At 42.9% G+C, this 12,893-nt stretch overlaps 1 protein-coding gene across 2 annotated transcripts in view; it reads left to right on the forward strand.

The window, feature by feature from the left end:
• Positions 1 to 12,893, forward strand: part of MCTP1 (multiple C2 and transmembrane domain containing 1) — a 1,090,031-nt gene that overhangs the window by 772,586 nt on the left and 304,552 nt on the right. For both annotated transcript variants that reach the window (XM_044276001.1, XM_044276002.1), the window contains exon 16: positions 6,856 to 6,975. In XM_044276001.1, the coding sequence (XP_044131936.1) occupies positions 6,856 to 6,975 (120 nt within the window). The remainder of the gene's footprint in view (positions 1 to 6,855; positions 6,976 to 12,893) is intronic.

The raw sequence follows: 12,893 nt of genomic DNA on the forward strand, positions 1-12,893 counted from the left end.
ATAAGGGAATATATGGACAGTAAGGCCCCTTTCACACGGGCGAGTTTTCTGTGCGGGTGCAATGCGTGAGGTGAACGCATTGCACCCGCACTGAATCCGGACCCAATTATTTCTATAGGGCTGTGCACATGAGTCGTGATTTTCACGCATCACTTGTGCAATGCGTGAAAATTGCAGCATGTTCTAAATGTTGCGTTTTTCACGCAACGCAGGCCCCATAGAAGTAAATGAGGCTGCGTGAAAATCGCAAGCATCCGCAAGCAAGTGTGGATGCGGTGCAATTTTCACGCATGGTTGCTAAGATAAAAGTCTATTCACTGTATTATTTTCCCTTATAACATGGTTATAAGGGAAAATAATAGCATTCTTTAATACAGAATGCTTAGTAGAAGGTCAATTGAGGGTTAAAAAAAATTAATAAAATTAACTCACCTCCTCCAATTGATCGCGTAGTTGACGATCTCTTCTTACTTCTTTAATCATGAGCTGCTGGCTAAAGGACCTGTGGTGACGTCACATGGACCATGTGATGAGCTCAGTGATGGACCATGTGATGAGCTCAGTGACGTCACCACAGGTCCTTTGACAGGTCCTGAAGAAAGAACAGGAGACCGGCAGCTACGCAATCATTCGGAGGAGGTGAGTTAATTTATTTTTTAACCCTCAATTGACCTTCTACTAAGCATTCTGTATTAAAGAATGCTATTATTTTCCCTTATAAGCATGTTATAAGAGAAAATAATTACATATACACATCCTTGAACCCAATCCTGAACTTCAGTGAAGAAGTTCGGGTCTGGGTATCACATTCAGTTTTTTATCACGCGCGTGCAAAATGCATTGCACCCGCGTGATAAAAACGGAACAACGGAACGCAATCGCAGTCAAAACTGACTGAAATCGCGCAGGTTTGCCGCAATGCACCCTGAGCCTAAACCTGATGCCCTTGTGAACCCAGCCTAACAGGTATTACACATTAAATGCACTTCTTACAACATGGTTACCATTCATTTTAAATTATACTGTGTTTTTTTTCTTCCATTTCACCGTGTACCCAACAGCGCTGTACAGAAATGTTGCAGATAGTTGGTAGTCTGAACATTAGGAGCTCTCCAATCATTTTGCACTATTAGAATGGCCCTTGACGTTGTGGCACACAAGGGGTTATAAAAGGATTTGCATTTGTCCCAGAACTGTCACATCTCACTCATTCCTGTCCTTGAACCCTGGCAATTAAGAGAGCCAACAGGGTGGAAGGAAGCAACTTTGCAAATCAGCCCGGAGCAAGGTGTTCCATGGTTTGCACCCGCTGAGAACGTGATGGACAGCAATCTTTTGCAAATCAATTTATGCCATGTTCCTCCTACCCTGAATAGACTAGAAAATTGGAAGCAGAAGTCAATTATGTTGAGGAGTTAATAAGATTTGGTAAAAAAAATAATATATATATTAGTTATTACTGAATATTAAGAGGAAAACCTGCAATGTCCAAAGTTAAAACACCACTGATCTACAGGAGTAAATGAGTGTTGTAGATGATGTAGAACTACATATATAGATATTCATGAATTGTGTCGCAGCGTATTTCCTTACATCAGTTTGCACGTGGAGCATTCCTCTTTCCTAGCTGGAAGGAAATCAGTGTCAAGTGTAGACCTTCCAGGTAAACTTCAAATTGTCTCAGCCAAACATTAATGGGGTTATCCAGGAAAAGATATTTATGACTTATCCTCAGGATAGGTCATCAGTATCAGATCTGCGGGGGTGCGACACCCGGGACCCTCCCTGATTAGCTGTTAGAAGAGGCCTTGAGCGCTGCAACCTGTTTCTAGGCCAGTGACATCCCCGTACATCGCATGGCCTAGTGGCAGCTGAGCCCCATTCAAGCGATTGGGGCAGAGCTGCAATACCAAGCACTGCCACTATACAATGTATGGCGCTGATGGATTTAAACAGTGAGCAGACTCTGGCTGTGACTTTGCAAGGGGTCCACAGAGTGACCGCGCCAAGATTGGATCTGTACATTCTTGTGCAGTCTTCAGAACCGTGCAGCAAAAACCCTCGGCCACATCAAGTGCGGTGTGGCCTCCCATTGAAAACAATGGGAAGTGGTTTCCACTCAGATTCTGCCCTGTTTTCTGTGCTGAAATCTGCACCCAAACTCCTACGTCTAAACATGTCCTCAAGGGGTTTTCTTATCACAGACACCACCTGTTTGATACCTGGCAGCGATCACCACAGGTCCAGCTTCCAGCGCCAGCTGATTTTGGCCTTTCTGACGAGCGAGTTGCATACTGCGGACTTACAGCGAGAGTATAGGATCATGCACACAAAATTTTTTTGCGTTCCGTATACGGGCCGTATTTTAATTCCGTATATGGAACCATTCATTTTAATGGGTCCGCAAAAGATGCGGACAGCACTTTGTGTGCTGTCTGCATCCGTTGCTCCATTTCGTGGCCCGCAAAAATTATCTTATCCATTTTGCGGACACGAATAGGCATTTCTATAATGGGCCTTCTGTTCCGTTCCGCAAAAAACGGCACGGTCATGTGCATGAGCCCTATAAGACACAGTCCTGAACTTCCAGCACTGCCGGGGTCGCATAGCATTATATTGATTTATGATGCTATGTGACCCTTAGACCTCTTTCACACGGGCGTCATGTTTTTTGCCCGGATAAGAGGCGGGTGCGTTGTGGGAAAATGCACGATTTTTCCGCGCGAGTGCAAAACATTGTAATGCGTTTTGCACTCGCGTGAGAAAAATCGCGCATGTTTGGTACCAAAACCCGAACTTCTTCACAGAAGTTCGGGCTTGGGATTGATGTTCTGAAGATTGTATTATTTTCCCTTATAACATGGTTATAAGGAAAATAATAGCATTCTGAATACAACTCACCTTATCCTCTTGATCGCGTAGTTCCCGGTCTCTTCTTTACTAGCTGTGGGCTAAATGACCTGTGGTGATGTCAGATCACATGCTCCAATCACATGGTCCATCACCGTGGTGATGGAGCATGTGATCTGACATCACCACAGGTCCTTTAGCCCACAGCTAGTAAAGAAGAGACCGGGAACTACGCGATCAAGAGGATAAGGTGAGTTCACTTTTTTATTTTTTTAACCCTTCCAGCACTATTATACTATGCATTCTGTATTCAGAATGCTATTATTTCCCTTATAACCATGTCATAAGGGAAAATAATACAGTGAATAGACTGTCACCTAGAACCCATGCGTGAAAATCGCACCGCATCCGCACTTGCTTGCGGATGCTTGCGATTTTCACGCAACCCCATTCATTTCTATGGGGGCTGCGTTACGTGAAAAACGCAGAATATAGAACATGCTGCAATTTTCACGCAACGCATAAGTGATGTGAACAGCCCCATAGAAATGAATGGGTCCGGATTCAGTGCGGGTGCAATACGTTCAACTCACGCATCGCACCCGCGCGGAATACTCGCCCGTGTGAAAGGGGCCTTAGAGGTCTGGCATGTATTGGATAATACTGACAGCATTCCAATACATTCCAGAACTCTAAGGCCCCTTTCACACGGGCGAGATTTCTGCGCGGGTGCAATGCATGAAGTGAACGCATTGCACCCGCACTGAATACGGACCCATTGATTTCTATGGGGCTGTGCACATGAGCGGTGATTTTCACACAACGCAGGCCCCATAAAAGTCAATGGGGCTGCGTGAAAATCGCAAGCAAGTGTGTATGCGGTGCGATTTTCACGCATGGTTGCTAGGAGATGATCGGGATGGTTATAAGGGAAAATAATTGCATTCTTAATACAGAATGCTTAGTAAAATTGGGATGGAGGGGTAAAAAAATAATAATAGTAATTTAACTCACCTCATCCACTTGTTCGCGCAGCCCGGCTTCTCTTCTGTCTTCTATGCTGTCCAGGAGGAAAAAGACCTGTGGTGACGTCACTGCGCTCATCACATGATGCATGGTGATGGATCATGTGATGACCATGTGATGAGCGCAGTGACGTCACCACAGGTCCTTTTCCTCAAAGAAGAAGACAGAAGAGAAGCCGGGCTGTGCGAACAAGTGGATTAAGGTGAGTTAAATTTGTATTTTTATTTTTTTAACCCCTCCATAACTATTTTACTAAGCATTCTGTATTCAGAATGCTATTATTTTCCCTTATAACCTTGTTATAAGGGAAAATAATAAAATCTACAGAACACCTAACCCAAACCTGAACTTCTGTGAAGAAGTCCAGGTTCGGGTCTGGGTACCAAACATGCTGATTTTTCTCACGTGCGTGCAAAACGCATTAAAACGCTTTGCACTCGCGGGGAAAAATTGCGTATGTTCCCGCAGCGCACCCGCATTTTTTCCCACAACGCACCTTCAACGCCCGTGTGAAACCAGCCTAAGGGTTACATACCATCATAAATCAATCCATGCTTCCATTCCGCATCTCCATGATTGCGGACCTATTCAAGTAAATGGGTCCTCATCCGTGATGCGGAGTGCACATGGGTCGGTGCCGTGTATTGCAATACGGCCACGGACACACGTACATCAAATTGACACAGGCACAGTGCAGTGTCTTGAGTTGGTTTCCATTCGCTGACAGCAAACAACTGTCAATATAAGTGTATTAAAAGCTGCACAGTATTTACATTTAATCTGAAAGCATTAACCATAACTAATGCTGGGCGGGGTCCATGTACAATACCTAATACTTCAGTAAAAAAAAGTAAATGGAATGGATTACCAAATGTAAGAATTTTAAAATTACTTATTTTAGTGAATTCACATGTGTTCAGATTAACAATACATGCATCAATAGCATCAGCTTTAGTTAAGAAAATTATGGGTTAATGAAACAAGAGTGAAAAACATACACTGGTTGCCAACCAGAAAACTGTTTTTGTGTTGTAGTACTGAATATAGCCAGTAGATGGCAGTTCTAATACTTACAATAAAGGAAACTTACTGGGGAAGATTTGGGAAAACTTTTGTGGCCCTCAGTAAGCAATCTAATTAAAGGTATAAACTTTTTAAGACAGGTTAGGGTGTAACAGCTCTACCCTGACTGCAACGGGCAAGTATGAAAATGTTCTATTTCACTTTTTTTTGGTAATTTACACTATTTTCATCGTAGCCTACCTGAGCTCTAGAAGATGCTATAACTAAACCTATTCCTGCACACCAACACTCAGCAGCCAGCTAAACATCTAGTAATATCCACTACTATTATGCTCTGCTCGCTATCTAAAAAGGAGGAGTGCACCTATTGCTTTTGATATACAGTACCACAGTGGTCAGCAACCTTCTGCTGTGAAACTACAACTCCCAGCAGGCACACTTGCTCAGCTGTTCTTGTAACTCCCATTGAAATGAATGAGAGTCTTATCCCTGTACAGCAGCTTTGCTTTTTGTGCTGTCCCTGTACTGTGACATTATTGTATCTGCACTGTGACATCACTATGTGTTTTGTTCCTGTGCTGTGATGTCACCATATGTATGGTGACAATTTGGTATGCCTTTTTCTTGTGGCATGCTATTGTGTGCATTGTCCTTTCACTCTGACATAACTGTGTGCATTATTCTTATTCTGAGACTTTGTGCATTATGCTTGCACTTTGACATCATCATGCGTATTATACCTGCAATGTTACCTTATTGAATTAATTATCCTTTTACTGTGACATTACCGTGTCTATTACCTCTATGCTGTGACATCACTGTGTGCATTACCAGTGCACTGCGAACACTGTGCATTATTCCTGTGTGTGAAAAGGGTTTTCTAAGATTTTTTACTGATGACCTATCCTCCGGATTGGTAATCACTATCTAATCAGTTGGGGTCCGACACCCTGGACCCAGGCCGATCAGTTGTTTTGAGGCAGGGGCACTCCTGTACGCGCCGCGGCCTTCTCTCTGCTTTTCCTAGGCCGAGTGATGACATGTTCATTGGCCTAGGAACAGCTCAGTACCATTCAAGTGAATGGGGCTGAGCTACGATACCAAACACAGACGCTATACAATGTACGACACTGTGCTTGGTGAGCTGAGAGGAGGCCGTGTCGCTCACAGGAGTGCTGGTGCCTTCTCAAACAGCTGATCAGTCGGTGGGTCCAATGATCAGATACTGATGACCCACCCTGAGGATAGGTCAACAGTAAAAAAAAAAATATTGGAGGCTTTTCATGTTCTAAGCTCTCCACTGAAGGTGATCATGATGGAGTTGGGTCCTTTTTTACTTCTGCTTTGGAGCCCCATGATTAATTGTTATGCCTATTTTTCTTTATTTTTGGTTCCTTCCTTCCATCCCACCTCTCTCCATAGTTTCCATATCAGCCACCAATGAGGAAAGACAAGTCTGCAACAGGTCTTTCTGAGTTCCAATGAACGGCTCTGTACCATAAATAATGATCTGCATAGGTCCGGCCACTAGAGGCAGAAACCATTGTCCCTCTTTGTATTGCGGCACTTTTGGTCTTCAAGTTCTATGGAATGCAATTCCCCATCTATTGGCCTACATGTCGTGTCTCCTTGTCTTGTAACCAACTCTGATTCCGTGATCAGTTAGCATCACTTCCAGCTGCAAAATAATGATGTTTTCCCCTCGTTAGCTTTGTCTAATTTATGCCATAAACAGTTCATTGGATGTTACCCCTCATCCAGGGCACACACTGTAATTTGAGCTTAGTTATTTTCTTCTCTATTGATTTAAGCTGATCCCTGTGTTGAACCTTTTCAAGATCTCCCTTTGCAAGCCATCTTTTAAGTGTGACTGTCTAGAAGTAGCTGTCAACCTTCCAGGTCACTCTGAGACTTAATTGTCCTGATAATATTTTCATCTTTTCATCTTTCTCACAGTTACTGCTGAGGAACTTCATCCGCATGAAGCGTTGTGTCATGGTGCTCATCAATGCAGCCTACTACATTAACAGTTGCTTTGATTGGGACTCACCCCAAAGGAGTCTTGCTGCTTTCTTGGTATGATAATCCTCTACTGTCGTACATAATTATCTCATCCGTTCTCTTTTCTAAAAGGAATGCAAGTTATAAATGTCATCTCCCCAACTTGGTGCACAACAATTAACGAGGAGACTCCACATTAACTCATCCTCTAATTCCCAGTCCCTCAAAGCTGATGAACATAACATAAACTACCACCAGTCTGCCTTGGCAAGGAGCAAGTAGTAGTATAGCTATGAGATGGATAGATAGATAGATAGATAGATAGATAGATAGAGCAAACTGTGCCAGCAGTGCCACCTGGAGGTGGTGGAGAATGAGGTCCACTTTCTGATATACTGTCCCAAATACTCAGCAGTGAGGGACATCCACTTTAGCAGACTGTCTGATCTATTCCCAGACTTCAGCTCCATGAGGAGGAAGTGAATCTGTCCATCCTGCTGGGAGAGGAATAGAACACAGTGGACACAGCAGCACAATATATCAGTGCCTGCCACAGACTGAGAGGAGCCTGATATGCCATGGACTCCGATACCCTGACCCGGGGTGTGTCCGCACCCGCCCTCCCCCTGTCATGATACGCCACGGACTCCTTTACACCGACCCCGGGTGTGTCCCCAGTCCTCAACCCCCTATTTCCCACATGCTTTGGCAATACTAATGTATAATTTAGACCTGCCAATAAAGCTTTATTGATAGATATATAGATAGATAGATAGATATATGAATAGATAGATAGATAGATATGAGATAGATAGATAGATAGATAGATGAATGATATGAATAGATATAGATGATAGATGAATAGATAGATAGATAGCTAGATAGATAGATGAGAGAGAGAGAGAGAGAGAGAGAGAGAGATAGATCGCTCAGATCGCTAGATATGATTCGCTTCGCTCGCTCGATCGCGCGAGCGCTCTCGCTAGCTCGCTCGATAGCTCGATCTCGCTCGCTCCTAGCTCGCTCGCTCGCTCGCTAGCTCGCTCGCTCTCCTCGCTCGCTCGCTCTCTGTCGCTCGCTCTCGCGCGCGCGCTCTCGCTCGCTCGCTCGCTCGCTCGCTCGCCGCTCGCTCGCTCTCTCTGCCTCGCTCGCTCGCTCGCCGCTCGCTCGCTCGCTCGCTCGCTCGCTCTCTGCCTCGCTCGCTCGCCGCTAGATAGATAGATATATGAATAGATAGATAGATAGATAGATAGGAGATAGATAATTAGACAGATAGATATTAGATGCATAGATATATCTATCTATATCTATCTATGTCATATCTATCTGTCTATCTATCTTTCTGTCTGTCTGCATGTCTATCTAGCTATCTCTCTCTATCTCTCACTCTCTGTCGATCTCTTTGTATATCTATCTCTATCTATCTATCAATATATTATCTATCTATCTGTCTGTCTATCTAATATCTATCTCTAATTATCTATCTACCTACAGTATATATCCATATGCCTACTTTCCATGTTCCTTCGACCACTATATAGCCATTTATTTATTATCATGGCTTTTTGTATAATTTCTGCTTTTTATCTCTGTCACTCTAAGATAAATGAAATCTCCCTTATATATTTTTCCGACCTAAATATTAAAGATAAAAGGGAGGACTGTTTTCAAGCATATACCGCAGAGCTGCCATTTCATCTTTTTTTTATCAGTTACCTGGCATTAAATCTGTCATTATTATAAATATTAAAATGACTGCAGAGGACGTCTTCTTATTTGGGAGGCACTGTTGCTTTAATGTTTTACTTTGCTGGCGTGCAAGGACATTTTAAGGTAATATGGTTTGGTTTGGTATTTGAAAAAATGAAGTTTAATCTCTATATGCCTGATGGGGCTTCCCTTCACTTGGAACATTGTTAGAATCATAATTAATTTGAAGAGAAGAAATTGAACATCAGTGCCATATGCGTATAATGTACCTTATGCCAGGTCTTCACTGGCAGCAGGTAAAGGTCATCTCTGGGTACGCACTGAAGAAAATAACGTGAGACTAAGTTTTAATGAGAAAATGTAGTTTATAATTTATGTGCTATATTTTATGCATGGCGGTGGTGCAGTAGGTACGTGCTCTTCACCTTTGTCTGCGGAAGAAGGTATACAGTACTAAACAGCTGATTAGGAACCTCAGAAATGTAACCCCTGCAGTGACACCACGGGCACGGACTGTGTTCTTAGGATCTGACAAAAGGCTTCCTATTAAAGATGAAATGGCTACAAAATATGCAAATTAAAAAATGTATAAATACAAATATTTTTATAAATAACAATTCAATTCTTTTTAGTTCTAAAAAAAAGTTTTTCATCATTCCTATCAGAATTAATGGTGTCTGTGCATTTCAAAAAAGTACAGTACCGATGTAGCAGAGCTGACTTTCTCATTTAATTCTCTTGACCTGCATCCTCTCCACCATGGTGTGTCTCTAACCGTAGCCTGCAGCTCTGTGTCCTGATATCTGAATGTGGTGAGTTCTGTTACATCTATGTATAGAGCAAAGATGTCCACCTATGTTCGGGATTCTAGGTGGACTACATCAAGTTTGCTCTACTATGAAAGTAAATGTACCTGTAAATGAGGGAGAGGGGACTCTAGTTGGGTAGTCCTTTAAAGTATGGCATATCTATACCCTCCTACGGTTCCATCTATAGATAAGCCTGCCACGGCATTCACTAAGCTGCTTTCAAAGGTGAACTCTCATTGCATAGTAAATCCTTCATTATTTATATGCTGTGGTATATATTATATTATATTTATATAGATTATCTAATTTATCACACAATATATTGTCGGCATACAGGGATGGCATTAAGGCCTCTTGCACACGAACGTTGTGTGCCCGGCTACCTTCCGGCAAATGGAGCGCACCGCTGGCGCTGCCCTTGGAACGCAGCGCTCCTCACCTATGGAGAGCATCGCCAATGCTCCTGTGGAACGCTGCGCTCCTCCCTCGTTAAAGAGGATGACACCTCGATTGCGAGGCGTCCCGCGCATGCGCCGGCTGTGCTCAAGTGCGCAGCAAGTCCACATACCATCCTAGTGCCGGTTACCTGTCTGTTAGGGAATGTGGATGTGGAAAATAGGCACAATAATAATGCGCTGCCTCCACAGAGGCCCAACTGAGGTCTCCTTCCCTCAAAGGTAGGTACATTAAAACGGATCTACATAGTTCAGGGATCCAATAAGACCCAAATTCTTGTAAATTCCTATACCCCCATGCTTATTAGACAAAAACCTGCGCAACAGTAAGCCCTAATTTCATAAGGGCTTGTTCACACGAACGTATGTGTTCGTTCCGTGCATTGGGCACCGCAATTTGCAGTCCCCAATGCACGGAGAACGTTCGTGCAGGCTCCGGGAAGGATCCAGACCCATTCAACTTGAATGGATCTGCATCCTTCCGTTCCGCAAAAAGGTAGAGCAAGTTCTATCTTTTTGCGGAATGAAAGTACGGAACGGAACCCCATGGAAGCACTTCGTAGTGCTTCCGTAGCGTTCCGTTCCCTGTTTCCGTTCTGCATCTGTGGATTTGCGGAACCATTGAAGTGAATGGGTCTGCATCTGTGATGTGGAATTCACACGGAACGATGTCCTTGTATTGCGGATCCGCAATACGGAAACGGAACACATGCGTTCGTGTGAACAAGCCCTAAGGCTGCATTTATCCCTGCAAAATCAATTCCTCCATAATAGGACAAACATGTCGCAAAAACTTCTGTGTCAAAAATGACAAGATGTATGTCAGTGACATGAATCTGATGCTTCCCGCCATCGTTGACCAGTAAAGGGGATATCATTCTGTTTGGACTGAAGCAAAAGCAAGAGAAAAAAAAAAGTTATAAAAATTGGTAATTTAGTCTCTCATTCAAACCTACGGGTGGCTGGGATCTGAATCTATATATCCATTCGGACTCTTTGTAAGATCACCTTTTCTGGGTGATTGGGGGACTACCTCCAAAAATGACTACACCCAAATGAGAAAATATTATTTTTCCTGCAATCTATTTATGAAATGTTATTTGCCCCACGGTACTGGTATGGTGGCGCATACCTACGGTTTATTCTGTGTAACAGACGGCATGAATGTTCGTCCTCGGTGTTACAAGCAGCGTCACGCTGTGTCTTTTGATGCATCAGTGAGAATTGAAAGGTTGATATACTGGATTATTGTTATGAATTTAAAATGACAATCCTGTTAAATAATTGCTAGTGGCATTGATGTAGCAGAGCTATATTTGTATTTGAAACTCTTGCAATAATACATACTTTTTATCTGCTTTTTTTATCTACTATTTTATTTACATAGGACTGCAGGTTCACTTGCGACACTATTTTAAATCGTAAGAGATTTCTCAATTTTTGGCAACATAGATGTAGTGTATGGTATGTTCATATGTAGCAGATAAGACAATTCTGCAACTGTCCCTATTCATCTGACAGGAGCTAGCTATAATTCATGCCCAGGCTGCAGAAACAACCCCATTCAGAAGTATGCCGCACATCTGCCCTGGTGAATATACTCATATGGTAGCGTTAAGGGAGAAAAAGTTGTTTTGCAGCCAACAAGATATAGGAATTCATTCTTAGAGGTAAAATGTATTTTGTATTATTTAGATTTTGACAAGGAAGGCTACTGATTGACATTTTGTGCCTATGTATATTATATATTAGGTATCATAGAGACTTGCACTGGCTTTAAAAACAACATGTAAAGAAAAAATATATGGTTAAAAAATTATAAAGCCATAGGGTTTTTCGACTTCCCATTAAAGTTTCACTCCTACAACTAGTTCTGACGAAGCTGTGCTGAATTTGCAATTAAGGGCATGTCCACGCTAGTGTTTATTTTTTGGGACTATTTGGGGGGTCTTTCACATGACCATATGGCTTTTTCAGTGTTTTGCGGTCTGTTTTTCACGGATCCGTTTTTTCCAGTTTTTTGTTTCTGTAGTGTTTCCGTTTCTGTTCCGTTTTTCCGTATGGCATATACAGTATACAGTAATTACTTATTAGGCTGGGCATAACATTTTCAATAGATGTTTCCTCAAAAACTAAACGGATACGAAAGACATACGGATGCATTTCCGTATGTGTTCCGTTTTTGTTTGCGGACCCTTTGACTTGAATGGAGCCACAGAACATTATTTGCGGGTAATAATTGGACATGTTCTATCTTTCAACGGAACGGAAAAATGTAAATACGGAAACGGAATGCATACGGAGTACATTCAGTTTTTTTTTCCGGAACTATTGAAATGAATGGTTTCGTATACGGACTGTATACGGAACACAAAAAACGGCCCGTAAATGGAAAAAAAAAACAGTCGTGTGAAAGAGGCCTAAGCATGATTGCTCAATCCATGGATTTTATTTATATAGGGCAAGTAAGTGTTGGTGCGGACATGCCCTTATCTACTTTTTTGCCCATTGTGAATAGGTTTTTCTCCAGTTCATTTTAACGGGGATCTGTCATCAGTAAATGCTATGTAATCGGAAAGCACCATGTTAGGCTACATGCACATGACCGTGCCATTTTTTGCGGTCCGCAAACTGCGGATCTGCAAAAAACGGAAGCCGCCTGTGTGCCTTCCGCAATTTGCGGAACGAAACGGGCGGCCCATTGTAGAAATGCCTATTCTTGTCCGCAAAACCGACAAGAATAGGACATGCTATAGTTTTTTTGCGAGGCCGCGGAACAGTGCAACGGATGCGGACAGCACACGGAGTGCTGTCCGCATCTTTTGCAGCCCCATTGAAGTGAATAAGTCCGCACCCGAGCCGCAAAAACGGTGGCTCGGATGTGGACCAAAACAACGGTCGTGTGCATGAGGCCTTAGGGCTGTTTCACACGAGCGGATGCTGTGCGTGACATCCGCTCCGTGAATGACAGCCAAGACCCGATGCGGACAGCAGAAGCACGGAGCATTAACATGACTGA

This window comes from Bufo gargarizans, chromosome 1 (genome assembly GCF_014858855.1).
Source record: "Bufo gargarizans isolate SCDJY-AF-19 chromosome 1, ASM1485885v1, whole genome shotgun sequence".
Lineage (NCBI taxonomy): Eukaryota > Metazoa > Chordata > Amphibia > Anura > Bufonidae > Bufo > Bufo gargarizans.